General features: G+C 43.0%; 1 protein-coding gene across 1 annotated transcript; it reads right to left on the bottom strand.

Annotated features, from left to right (window-relative positions):
- Positions 1–51: 51 nt before the first annotated feature.
- On the bottom strand, positions 52–22,512 carry TMIE (transmembrane inner ear). The gene is made up of 4 exons (XM_058179988.1): positions 22,252–22,512; positions 15,520–15,637; positions 12,515–12,664; positions 52–1,569 (listed from the first exon to the last, which is right to left on the bottom strand). Exons 1-4 carry the CDS (start codon positions 22,351–22,353, stop codon positions 1,232–1,234), a joined length of 708 nt encoding a protein of 235 aa, XP_058035971.1. The 5' UTR covers positions 22,354–22,512; the 3' UTR covers positions 52–1,231.
- Positions 22,513–23,368: the final 856 nt, after the last annotated feature.

Below are 23,368 nucleotides of genomic sequence, written 5' to 3'. Positions count from 1 at the left end.
AAAAAAAAAATTGGAAAACAAGCAAAGAACAACAAAATAAATCAGGTTAAACGTAGACCAATATTGCACACACAGAAAAGAAAGGGGATGTTTAAATTCATGGTGTTGATCTTTAAAAAGACCAAAGAGGCATATCTCAGAAGGTGGTCTTAGAGATCATCTAGTCCAACCCCTTGCTCCCAGGACACAGCCAGCAACATAAAGTTTGTTTCCAAGTGTCTGAATTCTGATCACATGACCATGGGGATGGTGAAACACGTTCATAAGTCTCTTTTTTTCACTGCACTTCTAACTTTAAGCGGTCACTAAATGAACTGTTGTAAGTCCAGGATTGCCGAAGTCACTTCAATTTTTTTCTTTCTTTTTGACTTCTTTTTCCTTTCTTCTTCTTCTTCTCTCTTTAACTTTCTCAATTTTTATTTGTATTTGACCTTGTGCTATAAACCTCAATAATTTTATTTTCCCAAAAATGAAAACTTCCCTTTCAAATCATCCCTTGGAGCAGATGACCCATCTTGCTCCAGATGCTAAAATGCGAAACGGCCTTCTGTACATGCCTAGAGGCACTCTTTCCGTGGAAAGAATTTGATTTTCTGAGTATTGCCATAAACTGGGCAGTCCTAACGATCTTGAGCAAATTAGGACTTCAAAGCATAATTATACATTTTTTTAACCCTCATTAACCATCTGCCTTTTGAACAGATGTTTTCAAAATCCACTGGAAAAAAATCTGAATTTATTTTTATTTTCTACCTGCTGGGTCCTGCCACGTGCAACTTTTCCTAGTGTTTGCATGCAATCGCATATCATTGGGATAATAATTATTTTCCACCATGTATTACTTTTTTCCAAAACAATTAGGATTTTTATGGATTAAATTATTGCACTGGACGAATACAGTTGCTAAAAACAACCACTTGATCCTTTTTCCCCTAAATATTCTGAATTGAGTTCACAATTGTACTTTTCTTTTTTTGCAACAGGACAAAAGAGATCGCCAACATGGATTTCAAGATGCTTCTTCAAGTTTCTAGACCTCAAGCTTGATATTTATTTTTATCGATCAGCTTTTTTTTTTTAATGAGTCCAAAGTAACGCAAACACTCAGAAGACTTTGAAAAGATGCAAAAAGTCCTCATTTTTTTAAAAAAAAAAGCCTCCGGGTTTGTTGTTTGTTTCTCTCTCTCTTTTTTTTTTCTCTCTCTCTTTTGCAATTTTCTTTCATCTTCGCTCACTTTTTCCGGGATGAAGGTTTAGGATTTCCGGGTGTTTTCGTATGTGCCTTGGAACTGCCTCTGTGTTTCTCTTTGCCTCCATTCCTTTCTCCTTCTTCTTTCTTCCTCCTCTCCGATTTTGTCTCATTCCCTTCTTTCTTTCTTTGCCTTTGCTTTGTCCCCTCTTCCCTGTCCTTCTCAGTCGCTTCCTTTTCTTCTTTTTCTTCTTGCGGCTTCTTCTTCTCTTTCTTTCCCTCTTTTGATTTTTCCCTCTTCTTCTGGGCATCGACTTTGCCTGATACGGTGGGCACTTCTTCTTCCTCTTCTTCTTCCTCTGCCTTCACATTGGCCGGACCTGGGGAAGGAAGAGAAAGAGAGGGGAGGGGAGGGGACAGAGGCAAAAAGTGCCATTAATAACAAGAATGAGGTCCCTGGTGGCTCTCTGAGCTGGGTTCTTTTCTTGCAGACGTCTCATGACCCAACTAGGTAACATTATCAGTGCTAGAAGGGAGAGGGGTCATGAAATGTCTACAAGAAAAGAACTAAATTCAGAGAGTACCAAGGATTCCACAGCCCTCCTCCTCCTCCTCCTCCTCCTCCGCCTCCGCCTCCGCCTCCTCCTCCTCCTCCTCTCCCCAACCTCCACTCCCTTCTAGCACTGATAATGTTACCTAGCTGGCTCATGAAATGTCTACAAGAAAAGAACTAAATGCAGAGAGTACCAAGGATTTCACAGCCCTCTTCTTCTTCTTCTTCTTCTTCTTCTTCTTCTTCTTCCTCCTCCTCCTTCTCCTCCTCCTCCTCCTCCTTCTTCCTCCTCCTCCTCTTTTCTTCTTCTTCCTCTTCCTCTTCCTCTTCCTCTTCCTCTTCCTCTTCCTCTTCTTCTTCTTCTTCTTCTTCTTCTTCTTCTTCTTCTTCTTCTTCTTCTTCTTCTTCTTCTTCCTCCTCCTCCTCCTCCTCCTCCTCCTCCTCCTCCTCCTCCTCCTTTCCCCAACCTCCACTCCCTTCTAGCACTGATGATGTTACCTAGCTGGGTCATGAAATGTCTGCAAGAAAGCCACCAAGTTTTGCAGCTTATGTTAAATGTTCCCTCGTTTGTTCGCTTATTTTTTCATTTTGCACAAAAAGTCACTTGGTTGAGTTGGGCAGTGACAGAAGCTGAATAAAATAAAATAATAAAATAGATAGTTATTCCTCGATTTAAAACCATTTGTTTAGTGACCACAGTTGGAGCGGCACTGAAGAAAATGACTTATGACCTTTTTCTACACTTATAATCTTTGCAGCGTCGTTATCAAAATTCAGACACTTGGCAACTGACTCGTATTTATGACGGTCGCAGCGTCCAGGGGTCACATAATCCCCTTTTGCGACCTTCTGATGTACGAAGTCAATGGGGAAGTTAGTTAATGGCATGGTTATTAAGTTACTGACATGGTCGTTAAGTGAATCTCTTCACTTAACGACCATGTCACTAACTTAATAACCATAGCGATTTGCCTAACTGCTTGACGAGAAAGGTCGTAAACTCACTTAATAACCGTCTCGCTTAGCAACAGAAGTTTTGGGCTCAATGATGGTCGTAAGTCAAGGACTCCCTGTATCTATTGCCTATAAATTGACCCAGGTGGAGAAAAAAAAATCACTTAATTCTTAACTGGCTGTTAATTTTGGTGTCGCAAAAGTCTCTAGCCTGATTTTTATCTTTACATTTTAATTGAATTTGATGGGTTTTTAAAGTTTTATAATTTTATGGGGGAGTATGTCATTTTAACATTTGGCAAATTTAAATTAGTTTTTTTTAAGGGATGTTTTTAATTATTGTGTGTATCTGTATTTTATCTGCCTGTTCACCGCCCTGAGTCCTTCGGGAGAAGGGCGGTATACAAATTAAAATATTCATTCATTCATTCTTTAAAAATGTTTTTTGAAGATCAGGTTCATTTGCCAATTAAAAGTGCAAGAAACCCTTTTGGCAGAAAAATTAAACTCACTACAGGGAGTTATAAGAGGCCCTTCCGTAAAGATACATTTAGCCAATAACTATATTTTAGTTATACTCATAATGTTTATTCTAATGGATTACCCAGGGCTATATAAATGTCATCCCTGCATTAAACAGAGATTATTTTAAAAAGCCTCCGCTAGCAGAAATATTAAAAAAAAGCAACGGGGAGTCACGAAAACGTTTTCCGTGGGGATAAATTTAATCGATAGCTGTAGATCAGATTCGCTCGTAATTTTAATTCTAACTGATTACTGCATAAATGTCATAGAGGAAGTCCTCGACTTACGACCAAAATGGGGGCAAGGATTTCGGTCGCTGAGCAAGGCATTGTTAAGTGAGCTGCGGTTGTTGAATAAGTTCAGCTTCCCTGATTGGTTTTTCCTGATGCAGAAAGTCACAAAATGGGATCTTGGGACCCCAGCCAGGGCATTGTGACCGTCATAAATATGAGTCAGTTGCCAAGCACCCATATTTTGATCACGTGATTGCAGAGATTGTGCCATGGTCGTAAGTGTGAAAATTGGTCGTAAGTCACCTTTTTCAGTGCTGTTGTAACTTTGCATGTCAGTAAACAAATGGGTGTGAGTCAAGGATTGGGAATATTTTTTTGTTGTTAGTTGCGAAGTCGTGTCCGACCCATCGCGACCCCATGGACAACATTCCTCCAGGCCTTCCTGTCCTCTACCATCCTCTGGAGTCCATTTAAACTCATGCCTACTGCTTCAGTGACTCATGGAAACGAAAGAAGAAAGGAAGGAAGGAAAGAAGGAAAGATGATAAGAAGGAAGATAAGGATAGAAGGAGGAAGGAAGGAAGGAAGGAAGGAAGGAAGGAAGGAAGGAAGGAAGGAAGGAAGGAAGGAAGGAAGGAAGGAAGGAAGGAAGATGGAAAGAATGGGAGAAGAAAGAAAAGAAGGAGAAAGAAGGAGAAAGAAGGAAGATGGAAGGAATGGGAGGAAGGAAGGAGAGAGAAGGAAGATGGAAGGAAGATGGAAGGAAGGGTAAGGAAAGAAGGAAAATAAGGAAGGATAGAAGAAGGAAGGAAGGACGGATGGAAGGAAGATAGAAAGAATGGGAGAAGAAAGTAAAGAAGGAGAAAGAAGGAAGATGAAAGGAAGGGCAAGAAAGGAAGGAAAGAAAATAAGAAAGAATAGAAGAAGGAAGGAAGGAAGGAAGGAAGGAAGGAAGGAAAGAAAGAAAGAAAGAAAGAAAGAAAGAAAGAAAGAAAGAAAGAAAGAAAGAAAATTTTCTCTTTGATTAACTGGAGCAAACCTGAATGGAGAGCAGCTGAAGGAAGGTCCATCTTATGACTGGTCCCCAGACTTATGACCATCACAGTATCCTTGCAGTCATGTGATCTAACTTGGGGCACTTGGCACCTGGCATAGACACATGACAGTTGTAGTGTTCTAGGATCACTCTGCCACCTCCTTCTGGCTAGAATGGTCCATGGGAGAACCCAGATTCGCTTAATGACCACATGATTCAGTTAACAACAGCAGGGATTCGCTTAACAGCTGTGTCAAGAAAAGCTGTAAAATAGGGCAAAACTTGCTTAAGAAGCATCTCGCTTAGCAATGGATATCTGGGGCTCAATTGTAGTCATAACTTGAGGACTTCCTATATATTTGAATGCCCAAATAAAATATCTTTGTAATTTGGTCTTATTTTATTTTTGGAAATTTACATTCCATATTTTTATTTTGTGCAGCCAGCAAATAGAAGTCCTGAAGGATGTTCTTTTTAAAAAAGGCAAGTCGTGGCAATGATTACAATATAAGTAGTCCTCGACTTACAACAGTTCATTTAGTGACCATTCAAAGGTACCAAGTGAGTGAAAAAAGTGACTTATGACAGTTTTTCACACTTAAAGACCGTTGCAGTCTCCCCAGGGTCAAGTGATCAGAAGTCAGGTGATTGACAACTGGCTCGTATTTATGACGGTCGCAGTGTCACGTGGTCCCCTTTTATGACCATCTGACAAGCAAAGTCAACGAGGAAGTGAGATTTACTTGACAAGCAGGTTACTCACAACCGCTGCAACGGTTTACTTTACAACTCCCGGCAAGAAAGGTCGTAAAATGGGGTGAAATTCACTTAACTACTGCCTCACATAACAAGAGAAATTTTGGCCCCGATTACAGTCGTAAGTCGAGGACTCCCTGTATAGGTATCACAACAGAATCACTTTGAAATTTCAACTATAAAGGTTGTGACACCAAGATAGATTCTGGATAAAATAAACTTGCGCACCATCGCTGCTCTTCCGTTCTGCTTGCTGGATGTGGATCAGCTAAACGAAAATGTACGGAAAAGTTATTGAAGCCGCCTGGGAGATTAATTAATAGTAATATATTTCATTCAGCTTTTGAATTTTGATTAAACTTTCATTTTTGGTTAACTGGAGAGTTTTAGCGACGGGGATTTTAAAATAGAATAGAATAGAATAGAATAGAATAGAATAGAATAGAATAGAATAGAATAGAATAGCATAGCATAGCATAGCATAGCATAGCATAGCATATTGGAATGAAGAATAGAATAGAATAGAATAGAATAGAATAGAATAGAATAGATTTCTTTATTGGCCAAGTGTGATTGGACACACAAGGAATTTGTCTTTGGTGCATAGGCTCTCAGTGTACATAAAAGAAAAGATAGGTTCATTAGCAATGACCCCAGCCTGCTATGCTTTAAGAGGGGTGGACTTTAACTCCCAGAATCCCCCAGTCGGCATGGTTTAAGTGGGGTGGACTTCCACTCCCAGAATCCCCCAGGCTGCTATGCTTTCAGAGGGCTGGACTTCAACTCCCAGAATCCCACAGCCAGCATGGTTTAAAGGGGGTGGACTTTGACTCCCAGAATCCCCTAGCAAGCATGTGTGGACTTCAACTCCCAGGATTCCTCAGCCAGACAGCATGCATGGAGTTTGATTCCCAGGATTCCCCAGCCATGATGCTGGCTGGGGAATTCTGGGAGTTGAAGTCCACACATCTTAAAGATGACGATTTTTGAGAAAAACTAATTTAAAGTCTAGCCTGCTGGAAAATAGAGCTGCATAAGGATGAAACCTATGTCCCCAAAATATTTCACTGAAGATTTTAAGGTATAGATGTCTCTTTTAGGGGTTTATCTGCAAACTGGGGGACCCAGGAAAGGCATTGGGTGGTTTAAACCTCTCTCTCACACACACATTTTTGCAAAACACTCTGAAAATTTACTGCCTCCCTGCAGGACATGTTCTATAAGAAATCTGGCTTTTCATGTGTCATCACCTGGGGCTGTTTTTCTGTTTCTTAATTACAAGCTGGCCAGATGTTTGTCTGGAACCGCCACGTCGCTTTTCGTTGGACACAAACCAAGATTTGTTGGCTAGAGCAACCAAAAACAGCTTGTTTCCTGCCACACGCGAGGTGGAGTTATAAATTCCGGGAGGAAGTCTGAACTGAGGAGCCATCTCATAGCAAGAGAGCCGGAGAACCAGAGAATTGGCAAATTGGGAGGTACCCCCGAAAGGTCATGTAGTCCACCCCCTGCGACGGGCAGGAACACCACTTCAGCCATCCTCAAGTCCGTTTGGACTCTTCTTTCAAACCCCTCCGAAGTTTGGAAGGAGCTTTTAATGACCAGGGTCCCGTAGAGGAGCACTTTTAATTTCTAACCCTTGAATTGGAAATGTCCCTTGAGATCATCCAGTCCAACCCCCCCCCCACCCCCGCTCATTGAAGGAAACCTCTGTAGGACAGAGGGGGAGAGTAAGAACCCATTAATAAGTAAAATAAATAAATATCCGGGAGAAAGGATTAACTGGGCTGTACCAAACCCAGGTTTTGTCATAATCCTCTTTCTAGGTAATCCTCGCTTTACGACCGGTGGCTTAGCAACTATTTAACATTAGATGGACCTCCTCTGAGTGACTTATGACCCTTTTTAAACAAATGGCCAGGCAGGAAAAATAAATTCATTTAATGACCGTTGTGCTCACTTAAGGATTGTCCTAAAAATACCCTTCAAATCTGGTCACATTATAATGGTTTAATAACCGAAATTCCAGGTTCAATTCCAGTCATAAGTCAAGGACTACCTGTGTCTTACTTATTTCTTGCCAATGGCACTTCTATGCCACTTGCGTTAATAGGACTCCAAACTGCCTCTTAAACTCTTCGTTGCTCAGCGAGACAAGTGAATTTTGTCAAGTGAATTTTGCTCCAGTTTACGACATTTCTTGCCATAGTTGTTAAGCGAATCACTGCCGTTGTTAACCTAGTCACACGGTTGTTAAGTGAATCAGGCTTCCCCGTTGTCTTTCATGTCAGAAGATTGCAAAAAGGGATCACGTGACGTCTGGACACTACAACCGTCCTAAATATGAGTCAGTTCCCAAGCCGCTGAATTCTGCTCATGTGACCCTGGGGATGCTACAACAGTTGTAAGTGTGAAAAATATTCATAAATCGCTTTTTTCAGTGGCGCTGTGACAGCCACTGAACAAATGGTCGTAAATCGAGGATTACCCGTAGTTGAAAAAAACGTAAATTCTTACCAGTTCTTTCTCTCTCTCTTTCTTCCTTTTCTCTGCCTCTTATTCCTTTTTTACCAGTTAACAATCACTGATGTTTAATAAGTGATATCCATTTCCTCATTAAATATTATTTTATTAAATATTAATGTTGTAATATATTAATAATTTGCAATATATTAATAATAAATAATGCGTACTTTTTTCTAGCTGAACCAAGAATGGAGATGTTTGCTCCGCTTCAAATTCATGGCTAAACCGCCTGAGCAAACTCGATCCTCAACTTATGATCGTAATGGAGTCTGGAATTTCCATCTCGAGTCACGACGGTCGTAAGCTGAGGCACCCAAATCCAATTTTATGACGTTTTTGGCAGTGGTCGTTAAGCCAGTACAGTAGGGGTTAAGCAAATCAATGCATTCCTATGGTTGTTTTTTGCTGGTAACCATCCAAAAAGGGAAAAAATAATTAAAAAATTAATAAATAGTAAACATAAATAAAAATTAACAAAAAATGTGGTAAATATTTTTAATGTGATTGATTGTATGTTTGCCGTAAAGCTAACATTGGTGCCTATTTCTGGTTTTAAGTAAAGCTGCCTCACAGGAAACAATGAGTTTCACTTAACGACCGTCGTAAAACAGGCTGGAAAACGTTTTTGTCATGATTTACAACCTTAATGGTAGGCCTCAATGACTAAATATTTATTCTGAGGATGCCGTCATGTTGCATATAAACCAGAGAGGCCCCTCGCGACTGCTTGGCTGTGGACGCCATCTTGACTTTTTTGACCCCCCTTGTAGGCAACGCCTTCCTGCTCCAAACCAAACCTATTTTCCACTTCACGCATCCTTTTAATATTTGTTTGTTTTTCTTGTCTTTGCAGATTGAACCTTTCCGCAGTTAGTCCTCGACTTATGGCCGCAACTGAGCCCACAATTTTCATTGCTAAGCAAGACAGTCGTTAAGTGAGCTTTGCCCCATTTTACGACCTTCCTTGTTAAGTTAAGTGAATCTGGGTTGACTTTGCTCATCAGAGAGTCACAAAAGGGGATCAGGTGACCCTGGGACACTGCGACCGTCATAAATACGAGTCAGTTGGCAAACTGCTGAATTTTCATCATGTGACAGTCATAAGTGTGAAAAATGGTCGTTCAGTGCCGTTGTAACTTCGAACGGTCACTAAACAAACAGTTGTAAGTCGAGGACTGCCTATATTTCCTTTCTTTATCCAAAGCAGAATTTAACCGGCACAAACTAAACACTGCATTCTTCCAAGGCTTTGCATCCTATATCTCTTCGTCTTTATTTAAATTGCTAATTAAGCAAATCATCCAAAATCCCTCCTTAATTTCAGGATCCAAAAGATTCCAGGTCTCATTGAGGATCTAGAGATCTGGGGGCTCATCCGAACCCTCGTTTTTCCTTCCTTTTCGAGTTTCCATCTCTCCCAAAATAAGTTGGCTGATAGAAGCTTTTAATGCCTAATTTTGTTCCCTCTGTTCCATCAATCAATTCAGTTTCCTTTATCTCCATCCGTTAACTGGGTTTCCAACACAAACCAACATAGACCAGCTTTGCAGCAGAGCCTTTACACACCTGCCTCTTCCTGCCTCAGAGATTATCAAGCTTTTACAAACATTTTTTATTATTATTAACTCTGCCTAAAATTCAGCCTTTTTTTTTTTCAAAACTGCATTTATGATCCAGTACTAGTTGTACTGTCCAGTAAGTGTTGTATCTTGATGAACGTATCTTTTCTTTTATGTACACTGAGAGCTTTTGCACCAAGACGAATTCCTTGTGTGTCCAATCACACTTGGCTAATAAATTCTATTCTATTCTATTCTATTCTATTCTATTCTATTCTATTCTATTCTATTCTATTCTATTCTATTCTATTCTAATGATTCTTGATGAACGTATCTTTTCTTTTATGTACACTGAGAGCTTTTGCACCAAGACAAATTCCTTGTGTGTCCAATCACACTTGGCTAATAAATTCTATTCTATTCTATTCTATTCTATTCTATTCTATTCTATTCTATTCTATTCTATTCTATTCTATTCTATTCTATTCTATTCTATTCTATTCTATTCTATTCTATTCTATTCTATTCTAATGATTCTTGATGAACGTATCTTTTCTTTTATGTACACTGAGAGCTTTTGCACCAAGACAAATTCCTTGTGTGTCCAATCACACTTGGCTAATAAATTCTATTCTATTCTATTCTATTCTATTCTATTCTATTCTATTCTATTCTATTCTATTCTATTCTATTCTAATGATTCTTGATGAACGTATCTTTTCTTTTATGTACACTGAGAGCTTTTGCACCAAGACAAATTCCTTGTGTGTCCAATCACACTTGGCTAATAAATTCTATTCTATTCTATTCTATTCTATTCTATTCTATTCTATTCTATTCTATTCTATTCTATTCTATTCTAATGATTCTTGACGAATGTATCTTGTCTTTTATGTACACTGAGAGCTTTTGCACCAAGACAAATTCCTTGTGTGTCCAATCACACTTGGCCAATAAAAAAATTCTAATCCTTCCCCCCCAAGGACTTTAATTTTGCAGTAAACAAACTACAAATTAAAAATAAATAAATAAACAAGCCAACATTTTTTGTGGGGGTTTTTTTTCCTGCCCCCACTGTCTTCAGCCTCACTGCTTGATCTTGGTTGGGCATCTATGCAGATTTATATAAATTAAGCAGAATCGTTCATGAGCGGCCGCAAAGGATTATGGCAGTCCAGACGGGAGTCAGCAGAAGGCAGCAGGAAGGGGTGCATTTCACCCCAGGGGGTGGTGGTCAAAAAAGTCAAAATGGCAGCCCCCAGCAGTACAATAGACTGCACATTTTTTTAAAAAATGAAAAAAAATCTTGAATTTTTTTGAGCACCTGATGCAGGTTTCGACTTCCTCTGAGAGACTGAACTAGAAGGCAAGCAGAACCTGCTTGAAAGCTGCAGGAGGGATGGAAGCAGTCCTTGATTTATGACCAGTTGCTGAGGTTGAAAAAAACTCAGCCTTAAGGTAGTCCTCTGCTTAAGACCATTGGGTTTGGTGACCGTCCAAAGTTGCAACAGCACCGAAAAAAGTGACATTTTCACACTTACGACCGTTGCAGCCTCCCTTCAATCACCCTGATTAAAATCTGGACACTTGGTAACTGACTCGTATTTACGCCGGTCGCAGTGATTCCCCTTTTGCGACCTTCTTCTGACAAAGGGGGGGAAGCCAGATTCGCTAACTGACCACGCTCCTAACTGAAACAAGGGCAGTGATTCGCTAAACAACAAGCTCATTCAACAAATGTCTTGCTTAGCGACGGAAATTTGGGGCTTGGTCGTAAGTCGAGGGTTTCCTGTGTTCGAGGGCAAGAAGTTGAGCGCTCTGCCTGAGTGCCCGTTGGGAGCTGCTCGGGTTGCGGGAGGAGGCAGAGGCGACAGGTGGGGCTTTCGATGCGAAGGTAGAAGAGAGGAGGAAAAAGGCAGACGAAGCAGAGAGAAAGAGAGAGACAAACACAGGCACAGAATCACGAACGAAGGACAGCGCTGGATAAGAGAATGAAAAGCGGGCGGCGGCTGCCCTCTAGTGGCCTTCCCCCGCAACTTCCTCTTCTTCCTGGACGGCCGGCAGGGAGGCGAGCGGTCGCGCTTCTAGCTGGCCCGAAAGAGTCGGGAGACTTTCGGTGGATCCTGGAAGAGGCAGAGAAGCAGGAGAATGAAGGACAGGACAGGACAGGACAGGACGGCACGGGACGGGACAGGACGGGAAGGGAAGGGAAGGGAAGAACGAAAGGAAAGAACAAAAGGAAAGAGGGAGGACTGAAAGGGAGGGAGGAGAGAGAGAGAAGGAGAAAAAAAGGAGAGGAAAACAGGAGGGTTGAAAGAAAGAGGGAGGGAGGGATGGTGAAGAAAGAAGGAAGAGGGAACGAAGCAGGGAGAGAGTGAGAGAAAAATAAAAGGAAGGAAGGAAGGAGAGGAAAGAGTGAGAGAAATAAAAGAGGGAGGGAGGGAGGAAGGAAGGAGGAGAAGAAGAAGGAGAGGAAAGCAGAAGGGTTGAAAGAAAGAGGGAGGGAGGGATGGCAAAGAAGGAAGGAAGGAATGAAAGAAGGAAGAGAAAAGGGAGGGAGGAAAGGAAGCAGGGAGAGGGGAGACTGAGACAGAAATAAAAGAAAGAAAGGGAGGGAGGCGGAGGAAAGGAAGGAAGGGAAAAGGGGGAGGAAAGGAAGCAGGGAGAGGACAGAGTGAGAGAGAAATAAAAGGAAGGAAGGAAGGAAAACATTCAGAGCTGGTCACTTACTTAAGCCAATGAACTTGTAATCAGGGTGGACAGAGCTGCCAACCTGCAGCTCACCTGTGAGTCTGGCCATTGCAAGAGGCAGATGTGTCACTCAGCCGAGGAGGGGGAGGAAAACAGCTGGCTGCAGTTCCTTTCTGTACAGGTTGTCCTCGACTTACAACCACAATGGACACCAGAATGTCCCACCGTTAAGCAAGACCATCGGTAAGCGAGTCCCACCTGATCTGGCAACCTTTATGCCACGGTTGTTAAACGAATCGCCACACCTCTGAGAAGACAAGCCCAGCTGGATCCGCTTAACGACCGAGTGATTCACTTAACAGCTTCACTCATTCACTTGCTTAGCCATAGAAGTTCTGATCCCTTTTGTGGTCGTAAGTCAAGGCCTCCCACTACCTGATGCCCCAGTTTCCGCCCCCTCTCCAATCCCAGAGAAAAAATGGGGGTCCTCACCTCCTGGGATCTCGGTCAGTTCATTGAGGGGGGGCACAGTGTCCAGTTTGTCCGCGTACATCTTGGCCGCCTGTCTCTTGGCATAGCGGGCCTCGATCTCCTTCTTGGTCCTCGGGATGCGACATTTGAAGATGCAACAGAGGGTGATGACTAAAAACGGGGAGGAAAGAAGGGAGAATTGGCTGGAAAGAAAGGAATGAGCGGCTTACTCAGCAGAACTTTCCCCCACCCCCATGGGAGGATGACCCCCCCCCCATACATACACATTCAGGGCTTCCCCAAAGGAGAGACCACTGGATTAAATTTTTAAAAATTGGAATTGAATGGTGAAAAGCAAGGAAAAACATGAGGGTGCAGAATGGAGAAAAAGGGGGAAATAAAAACGAAATGAGAGAAGGAGGAGAGGGGGAAAGAGGAAGGAGAGAAAGGAGGGAGGAAGAACAGGAGGAAGGAAAGAAGAAACAGAAGGGGAAGGGAGAAGTGAGAAAGAAAAAAGAAAAGAAGGAAGAAGGACAGAAGGAAGGAGAAAGATAAAGAAAAGTAAGAAAGAAGGAATGAAAGAAAGGAAAGAAAGACAGAAAAGAAAGAAAGGGTGGAAGGACAGGAAAAAGAAAAGTTAAAAAGGACAGGAGAGAAGGAGAGAGAAAGAGAGAGAAAGAAAAAAGAAAGAAAGAAGTAGAAAAATGAACAAAGGAAGAGAAAGAAATATGGAGGAAGGGCCGCGGTGTGGCTCAGGCTGTAAGAAGCCTGTTATTAAAACACAGCTGCCTGCAATTACTGCAGGTTCTAGTCCCACCAGGCCCAAGGTTGACTCAGCCTTCCATCCTTTATAAGGTAGGTAAAAAAAACTTCTGTAACAGAATCATCAGTGCTTGGAAGACTTTACCTGACTCTGTGATCTCTTCCCATAATCCTAAAAGCTTCAACCAAAAACTTTCCACTATTGACCTCACCCCATTCCTAAAAGGACTATAAGGGGCGTGCATAAGAGCACAAATGTGCCTACCGTTCCTGTTCTATTGTTCTTCTTTTCTTCTTCCTATATATGTTTATATGTGTATATACTATATAATCTTTTTGTATGATGTTGTGACAAAATAAATAAATAAAAATAAATAAATAAATAAAATGAGGACCCAGATTGTTGGGGGGGGCAATAAGTTGACTTTGTATATAAATATACAAATAGAATGAGACTATTGCCTTACACACTGTAAGCCGCCCTGAGTCTTCGGAGAAGGGCGGGATATAAATGTAAATTAAAAAAAAAAAAGAAGGAGGAAGAGAGAAAACAGGAAAAGGAAAGAAGGAAGGAAGAAAAAGAAAGAAAGAAAGAAGGAAGGAAATAAAGAAAGAGAAAGAAAGAAAGAAAGAGAAAGAAAGAAAGAGAAAGAAAAAGAAAGAAAGAACGAAAGAGAAAGAAAGAAAGAAAGCTTGTAAGTTGAGGACAATCTATACTGTGATTTACAACACTGTAAATGGCCCCAAGTCGCTTGATAATGAAATGGATAGCATGTTAAATGGGAAAAAAAAATTAAGCTAAATTAAATTAAAAAGTCCCTTTTTTCAGCATCAGCATAATGGTTGCTAAATGAAAGGTCGTAAGTTGAGGACGTCCCCCGCCCTGTCTAGGGAACCTCAGCTAAACGTCCACCATAGAAGCCTGGCTCCTGTTCTCCAAGGAAGGCTTTCACAAGCCCCTTGGATGCATTGCTGAGAAAGATTCACTGGGAAAGTCAACTACAACTGGAAGCCAGGCAACAAGCCAATTTGGCAAGGTCAAAATGTTTTGAGTAACTTCGCCGTCCGGCATACTCGGCGCACATTCCCTGCGCGATGTTCGTGAAATTAAATCTGCCTCCCAAAAAAATAAAAATAAAAAAAAATAGGCTCCTTAAAAAGCTTGTTTTCTCTTCCTGGCAGCTTTTTTGGTGGGTCTGTTTTCACTGTCAGCCACGGGAAAAATCTGGCTGTGTTTCCCATGATGATGCCTATTTAATGGTGCAAATATTTCCTCCCCTGTCCGGGAACATTTTCTTCTAGCCTTTCTATTCCAATGCCAGCAGGCAGGCTGCAGACCTGGAAAACGGCCCGCGCCAGGTGGAATCAATGGGGCGTGCGGTAGAACAGTTGCCGTTTGCTTAATTCCTGGGGATAGAAGCGAGTTCGAGTCCTGTCAACCATGCCGCTATTATTTATGACTCTAAAAACCCATCCAGATTCTCTGCTGCAGGCAGCAGTTCGACCTGAAGAACTACAGAGGCTGCTCCTCTGAATTTTAATCACGTGACCACGGGGATGCTGCGGCGATTGAAAGGCAGGTGAAAAACTTTGAACCGTCCCTGATCTCCGGACCTTTAAGCGCGAGCTCAAGACTTTCTTTTTTCACCAAGCGGGGCTGGCCTGATTGATTTTAGTATGGGGATTTTAGTGGGGTTTTTTATAGGGTTTTACTTAGGTTTTAGTTTTGATAAATTTTAGCTAATATTTTAATGTTACAGCGATTGAATCAGTTTTTTTAAATTTGATATTTTATTTTAAATTTTTGGGCATTCTTGTCGTTTTATTGGCTGTACACCGCCCTGAGTCTTCGGAGAAGGGCGGTATAAAAATATGAGTAAATAAATAAATAAAATAAATACTAAATGAACTATTGTAAGTCGAGGACTACCTGTACTGGAGGAGACCAAAACTTGTTTCTTTCACACTTCCCAAAAGGCATGTCCACAAGAAAGAGGCGAAAAAACGTTAAGATGGCAGACGCAAGTGTACAATGACATTTTTGACTTTTTTAACCTCTCTGCCAATAAAACCGGTACTCCCAGAGCAGGAGTCTCCAACCTTGGTCCCTTTAAGACTTGTGGACTTCAACTCCCAGAGTCCCTCAGCCAGCTTTGCTGGCTGAGGAACTCTGGGAGTTGAAGTCCACAAGTCTTAAAGGGACCAAGGTTGGAGACCCCTGCTCCAGAGGATGCAAATTAAAAAAAAGAAGGAACAGCACTTACTAACACTCAGCACAAAAATGGCAAAAATCCCAACCACTTGCCAGAGTCGCAAACCCCAAATCACCACGGTTTCCGAAGTGACAGGATCCGGCTTCTTTTTCGGCGGTTCGGTGGTCGCCTACGGAAACACAAAAGTGGCGAAAGAAAGGAGGTTGAAGGCAGAGGGGATTCTGGGAGTTGGCTGCCGTCTTGGCTTGAGCAGCCGTAAACAGGCCCAGAGCCTTGTGGGAAAGAGGAAGTTGGCAATTGTTAGCGGCTTTGACTTTTGTTAATTGCAAGTCTTGTCGTGCAGCTATTGGAAAAATAATTGTAAGTATCCAGACTTCAACTCCCAGGATTCTGGCTGATGGATTCTGGGAGTTGGAGTCCACCCCTCTTAAAGCATGCAGACTGGAGGATTCTGGGAGTTGGAGTCCAGTCCTCTTAAAGCATGCAGACTGGAGGATTCTGGGAGTTGAAGTCCACCCTCTTAAAACATGCAGACTGGAGGATTCTGGGAGTTGGAGTCCACCTCTCTTAAAACATGCAGACTGGAGGATTCTGGGAGTTGGAGTCCACCTCTCTTAAAGCATGCAGACTGGAGAATTCTGGGAGTTGGAGTCCACCTCTCAAAGCATGCAGACTGGAGGATTCTGGGAATTGGAGTCCAGCCCTCTTAAAACATGCAGACTGGAGGATTCTGGGAGTTGGAGTCCACCCTCTTAAAGCATGCAGACTGGAGGATTCTGGGAGTTGGAGTCCACCCTCTTAAAGCATGCAGACTGGAGGATTCTGGGAGTTGGAGTCCAGCCCTCTTAAAGCATGCAGACTGGAGGATTCTGGGAGTTGGAGTCCAGCCCTCTTAAAGCATGCAAACTGGAGGATTCTGGGAGTTGAAGTCTAAACCAATTAAAATGGTCAAGCTTAAAAAAGCACAGGTCTAAGGGACTTAGACAACCCCATATTACCGAGTGTTGCTTAACTACAACACCCAGCATCCTCTATCTGAAGCTTTCCTTACCTGGGGCTACTGGGTGTTGTAGTTGATCAGGTTGTCCTCAGCTATACAGGTAGTCCTCAACTTACAAGCACAGCTGAGCCCAAAATTTCTGTTGCCAAGTGAGGCATTTGTTAAGTTAGCTTTGCCCACCTTTTATGATCTTTTTAGCCACAGTTGTTAAGTAAATCCTTGCAGTTGTTAAGTTAGTCACACGGTTGTTCAGTGAACCTGGCTTCCCCATGGACTTTGCTTGTCACGAAAGGGGATCACGTGACCCCCAGGAAGCTGCAACCGTCATAAATACGAATCAGTTGCCAAGTGTCTGAATTTTGATCTTGTGGGGGGGGAGGGTCTGCAATGATTGAACTTTACCTTGAGGACTAGAATCTCTACTTCCTGCTTAAAAGAAACAAAACTTCATTTGTGGAATTAGATGATTAGAACCCTTTATGGTTTGTGTATTACAGAATATTCCTCTAATTTTAGAGCAAGAGGTTTAATGTGTGAAAAATGATCATCAGTCACATTTTTCAGTGCGGTTGTAACTTTGAATGGTCACTAAGTGAACTGTTGTAAGTGGAGGACTACCTATGTTAGTTATCTTGTTTTTATCTTCATATCTTTTCCTTTCTCCTAATTTGTGTTGCCACAAAGGGGCCAGTGGGGGGGGGTGAGGGTGGGGGTGGAACAGTCACACTGAATTATGTGCAAAATTCGTAGGGGACAGTGAACACACAACCCTTCGACACACTCCTGCACACATACACAAAGCTTTCTGTCTTCCTGGAAGGCTCTATTTATGATTTATTTCCAGGGCATTGTGTTCCTTGCCCGTCCGTCTCCAATTTCCGAACACAGTCTGGCTCTTGTTGAGGTGCGGCGTTGCGTAAACGTATTGCCACTTTTTTTAAAAAAAAGGACTATAATGCCAAATTGTGATATCTATGTTGTGGTCCGCCAGCAGCTTGCGGAGCTGGCAACGGAGTCGGACAGCGATGAGGCTGAGATGGGGTCAGGGCCATCGGGGAGTAATGTGTCGACTCCAGAGCCTCCAGAGACTGATAGTAGTGAGGCAGAGGAACAGGAGGAGCCTGTTCCTAATGCACGCATGAGAAGAGCTGCCAGAAGGCAAGAGCAGCTCAAGCAAAGAGGACAACTCAGGAGTAAGGCCAAGAGATGATTGGCCCCTCCCATAAGGCTTAAAACAGACCAGCAATGGCGTTTGGGCTCTTTGTTGGAAAACAACTTGGTAGCTTCGTCTTCTTGCATTTATTTTTGTATCTGTGACTTCTGAACTTTTGCCGATAAAAGCCCTTGGCAGTTTGCCTAATTGGACCACGGTTTGCGATAGGACTGAGGAATTTGTGTTGGGAGGAATTTGCTTTAATTTAGTTTGGACTACGCTGAGAATGAGTAAATTCTCAGCTGTTCGAATAAAGTTGTTTTTTTTTCCACGGACTAAGTTTCCTACTACCTACTTGGGTCACAACAGTCTAACACTCACACACATACACACACAAAGACCCTTCTCCTACCATGTGCAAAATTGCTGCATTTATCTCAAGTACAGGTAGTCCTCGCCTTACGGCCACAATCGAACCATTTAACGACACAACTTGCCACACTAGATTGTCCCTTGGCATAAGCCAGGTGGTTGTTTTCAATGAGTTACGCCTGATTTTTTTTGTTGTTGTTGACTTTTTTGGCCAATGGTTGATCAGTGAATCCCTGCAGTTGTTATGTGAAGCACACGGTCGTTAAGTGAATCCTGCTTCCCACATTGATTCTGCTTGTCGGGAGCCAGCTGAGAAGGTCGCAAAAAGTGATCACGTGACCCCAGGATGCTGCAATGTTTGTAAATATATTCCGGTTACTTTTGATCGTGGGAGCCTGGTTAAGCAGTGACCGTTGTAAGTATGAGGACTGATCAAGTCAAGCCGGCTTCCCACAAGCAAAGTCAAAGCTGGATTCGCTTAACAACCGAGGCATAAAAAATTGGGTGTGACTCATCTCGTTTAGCAAGTTTAGAAATTCTGGTCCCTAATTCTGGTTTAGATCAAGAGCCTTGGTCGTAAGTTGAGGGCTACCTGAATTACAATTAAATTGTCTACCCCAGGGGTCTCCAACCTTGGCAACTTTTAGACTTGTGGACTTGTAGACTTTTAGACTTTAGACTTGTGGACTCTGGGAGTTGAAGTCCACAAATCTTAAAGTTGCCAAGGTTGGAGACCCCTGGTCTACCCCAATCAACCTAGCTAGAACTTAGATTTGTTTGCTTAGCAGTAAAATTCGGAGCCCCTTCCTACCAGGAAAACCTAACTTCCTTGCTATGCAGCCCATTATATATAATTTCTCCAAAATAAGCCTGTTTTCAGTAGAATTAATCTCTGTTTTAGGATAAGAACTTTACCTCGAGGACTAGAATCTCTACTTCTTGCTTAAAAGAAACAAAACTTCATTTGTGGAATTAGATGATTAGAACCCTTTATGGTTTGTGTATTACAGAATATTCCTCTAATTTTAGAGCAAGAGGTTTAATGTACTTTACGCAATAGCACTTAGATTTATATACCGCTTCACAGTGCTTTTGCAGCCCTCTCTAAGCGGTTTACAGAGTCAGCCTCTTGCCCCCAACAATCTGGGTCCTTATTTTACCCACATTGGAAGGATGGAAGGATGGATGGTCAACCTTGAACCTGGTGAGATTTGAACTACTGGCAGTCGGCAGAGTTAGCCTGCAATACTGCATTCTAACCACTGCGCACCATGGAAGGGAAGAGAAGGGAAGGGAAGGGAGGAAGGAAGGAAGGAAAGGGAGGAAGGAAGGGAAGGAAGGAAGGAAGGAAGGAAGGAAGGAGAAGTGAAGGAAGGAAGGGAGGAAGGAAGGAAGGAAGGGCAATAGCACTTAGACTTACATACCGCTTCACAGTACTTTACAGCCTTGAGCCTGGTGGGATTCGAACTGCCAAATTGCAGGCAGCCGGCAGTCGGCAGAAGTAAGCTGCAGTACTGCACTCTAACCACTGCACCACCGTAAATTTAAGAGCAAGAAGTTTAATGTACTTTATATTTGCACAGTATCTGCACAGAAAAAGTCAGAAATTTTCCTTTTTCTAATTTTTTTTTCATTTGTTTTTCTTTTCTGCTCTCCTCATTTTGTTCCTTTTCTGATCTCGTCTTCTCCTAGTCCTTTTTTTGTTTTGTTTTGTTTCTCTTTTATTTTTTGTTGACTCAGAAAGCCTTATTAAAATATAAGGTCACAGATTCTGAAACATTTTCAAACAGAGGAGAATAAATATAATTGGTGAGCCTTTCCTCTGCAATTTTGATCTGGAATAAAAAAAATGCTGATGAAACAACAGAGGGATAAAAATTTGGGTTCAGGGGGCCTTTACAAACCTTAAATTAAATAAATATTCAAGCGCCAAACTCAAAACCATCCAGAATTTTTTGAAAACCTCTTTCTCTCTCTCTTTTAAAGATTTTTCTTGGAGATTTCCTGCAACTTTTCTGATACTGAACCAAATACCTTTCGTTGGTTCTTAGGAATTTTCTCTTTTGTTTGCAAAATTCCTGACCTTAACTTAGCTCAAATAAAAACCCCAAGCAGGATCCCTGTAAATTTCCTTTATGACAGACCACTGTCAGAGCTGGTCTGGATTTCAGACTGATGGAAAAAATTGGATTTTTGCAAGGCAAAACTAAATACAGTTAGTCCTCAACTTACAAACACAACTGAGCGCAAAACTTCCATTGCTAAGTGAGACAGTGGTTAAGTGAATTTTGCCCCATTTGGTGACCTTTCTTGCCCCATTTGCTGCCGTTGTTAAGCAAATCCCTGCAGTTGTTAAGTGAGTCACATGGTTGTTAAACGAATCTGGCTTCTCCGTTGACTTTGCATGTCAGAAGGTCGCAAAAGGGGATCACGTGACCCCGGGACACTGCAACCGTCATAAGTACATGCTAGTTGCCAAGCGTCTGAATTTTATGCTGCAATGGTCATAAGTGTGAAAAACAGTCATAAGTTCCTTTTTTCAGTATTGTTGTAACTTCAAATAGTCACTAAATGAATTATTGTAGTCGAGGGCTAGAAGTATTTGGGGAGTCTTAACCTGCAGGTTTGTCTCATTGTTTATTTTATTTATTTAAAATGTTTATATAACCTGCCTCATCTTTCAATCAACTCTGGGTGTCACCCAATCAAAAAAATAAAAGATAATCAGATTAAACCGCTAAGACTCAACCGATGAAAACATTAAAAACAACAGTGGCCCCATTTGCCTCTTGGACCATCAGATCTGGGTTGTCAAAATGTGATGGCCGTTAGGTGGTGGGAAAAAGATCTCCACCACCACTCCAAATTCTCTGTTGGCATCTAGTGGTCATCCAGATATCTGCAACCTAGATCTGACAGTCCTGCCCTGAGCTTCCTTCCTGTTAGGACCCCAAAGAATTTGGCACAACAATGGATTTAAGGGAGCCTGGGTGCTCTTTGAGCTAGTGGTTTTCTGGAGATGTTCCATGACCCAACTAGGGAACATCATCAGTGCTAGAAGGAGGTGGGATTTGTGGAAAGAAGAAGGAGGAGGAGGAAGAGGAGGAGAAGAAGAGGAAGAGGAGGAGGAGGAGGAGGAAGAGGAAGGGGGAGGGAGAGGGGGAGGGGAGGAGTAAGAAGAGAACTGTGGGGTCCTGGGTGCTCTCTGAGTTGGGTGGTTTTCTTGCAGACGTTTCATGACCCAACTAGGGAACATCTTCAGTGCTCGAAGGAAGTGGGATTTGTGGAAAGGAGGAGGAGTGGGGAGGAGGAAGAGGAGGAGGAGGAGGAGGAGGAAGAAGAAGAAAGTGATTGTGGGGTCCTTGGTGCTCTCTGAGCTGGGTGGTTTTCTGCAGATGTTCCATGACCCAACTAGGGAACATCATCAGTGCTATAAGGGATTGGGTTTGTGTGGAGAGGAGGAGGAGGGTGTTTGTGGCTGGGGGGTTCTTAGTACCTCTCTGAGCCTGGTTGTTTCCACGCCGATCAGCCATCAACAGACACATAGAGATCAACCACATTTACACACCATTCAAAAGACATCGTAAAAAAACGTAAGAAGGAAACAATCAGATCACAACACATCCTGTCCAGCAGCCAAGCAGGGACCCCAATCCGATGGCTTCCAAAGCTGACACAGGGATTAACACCAGACAAAAGTCAAGCAGAGAGCAATACCCAAATCAAAGTATTACCGAGGAGAAAACTATACCCTGGCCAACACTGGCTGGGCAAGTGTTTATATAAACAGGGAGCAAATCCAACTCCCTTGTAGCATTGATGATATTCCCTAGTTGGTCATAAAATCTCTGCAAGAAAAGCATCAAGTTCTTAGAGCACTAAGGACTCCACAGTCATTGTCTTCCTCCTCCTCCTCCTCCTCCTTTTCCTCCTCCTCTGCAACCCCCCTCCCTTCCAGCACTGATGACATTCCCTAGTTGGGTCACAAAATGCCTGCAAGGAAACCCCCAACCTCAGAGAGCACCAAGGACCCTGGAGTTCATTCCTGAGCTACAAATATTCTCTTCTATTTTTGGATGCCCTGCAGCCACTCCTCAGCCTTTGACGATCCTGGATGGGGTCTCTCCATCCATCCATCCATCCATCCATCCATCCATCCATCCATCCATCCATCCATCTATCCATCTCTCTGCCAGGCACCCACCCCAATCCCTTCTGCCTCCCCCCCCCAAAAGCTTTCTCCCATCCCCTTCCTCACCTGAATTAGCTGGCTCCAGGCAGTGCTGGAGTAGCAGAGCAGGATGGAGGGTGACCCCCCTAACGGACAGAGGGGGCTTCGGGTATTCGGATCCCAGGCCATCTCCCTTCGGTGGCTAAGCCCGGTGCAAACCGGAGCCTGCTTCGGCTGGAGGAGAGATGGCTCTCCCCCTCCCTCTTTCGTCCCTTCCCTGTCACTGTCCAGGCAGAGCCATTAATTAATTCATTAGCCCAGGTTAGCTTACAGGCAGCCTTGCTCAGCTGGACTAGGAAGCCAGGAGACTGCAAATATCTTGGTGGGTTGTGTTTTTTTTTGCGGTTCTTGCTCAGTTCTAGGGCATTTTCCCTGGGGAGGAAGTGATTCGGTTAGCCCAGGCCTGGGTTTTGTCTATTTTTTTTTCAAAGGGAGGGCAGCATCTGGACATTTTTGGCAGCCCCTGTACTGTAGCTGCAGGTTTTCAGTTTTGTGATGCAGGCAGCCGCCTGGGGAGAGCCGCGTGGATTAGGCTGGGAAAGGGGATTGGGGCCATTCGGCTGGCTGGGTTTCTTCTCAAAGGGAAGGGAAGCAGGAAGGAAAGAAAGGAGGGAGGGAGGGAAGGGGAAAGGAAGGAAGGAGAAAGAGAGGGAGGGAGTAATGAAGAAGGGAAGAAGAGAGGGAGGAAAGAGGAAGGAAGGAGGAAAGAGACAAAGGAAGAAGAGAGGAAGGAAGGAAAAGGATATAAAGGAAGGAGAAAAGGGAGGGAGTAATGAAGAAGAGAGGGAGGAGAGAGAGAGGGAGGGAGGGAAGAAGGAAGGAAGGAAGGAAAGAAGAAAAGGGGGAAAGGAAGAGAGCAGGAAAATAGGGAGGGAGGGAGTAGTAAAAGAAGAGTGGAAGAAGGGAGGGAGGAGAGAAAGAGGAAGGAAGGAGGAAAGAGACAAAGGAAGAAGAGAGGAAGGAAGGAAAGAGGATAAAACCGTCTATCTAGACCCGTTCCAGTCCGGTTTCCGGCCCGGTTACAGCACGGAGACGGCTTTGGTCGCGTTGGTGGATGATCTCTGGAGGGCCAGGGATAGGGGTTGTTCCTCTGCCCTGGTCCTATTAGACCTCTCAGCGGCTTTCGATACCATCGACCATGGTA

The sequence above is a fragment of the Ahaetulla prasina genome, chromosome 4, assembly GCF_028640845.1.
Source record: "Ahaetulla prasina isolate Xishuangbanna chromosome 4, ASM2864084v1, whole genome shotgun sequence".
NCBI classification, from domain to species: domain Eukaryota; kingdom Metazoa; phylum Chordata; class Lepidosauria; order Squamata; family Colubridae; genus Ahaetulla; species Ahaetulla prasina.
Note: the sequence above shows the minus strand (reverse complement) of the source record. Positions and strands in the feature narration are given on the sequence as shown.

Excerpts from the sequence above, each read along its gene's own strand:
- TMIE (XM_058179988.1), bottom strand. The coding sequence starts at position 22,353 with ATGGCCTGGGATCCGAATACCCGAAGCCCCCTCTGTCCGTTAGGGGGG. Across the intron at positions 15,638-22,251 it reads CCTGGAGCCAGCTAATTCAG|GCGACCACCGAACCGCCGAA; the intron begins GTGAGGAAGGGG and ends GTGTTTCCGTAG. Across the intron at positions 1,570-12,514 it reads ACTGACCGAGATCCCAGGAG|GTCCGGCCAATGTGAAGGCA; the intron begins GTGAGGACCCCC and ends TTCCTTCCCCAG.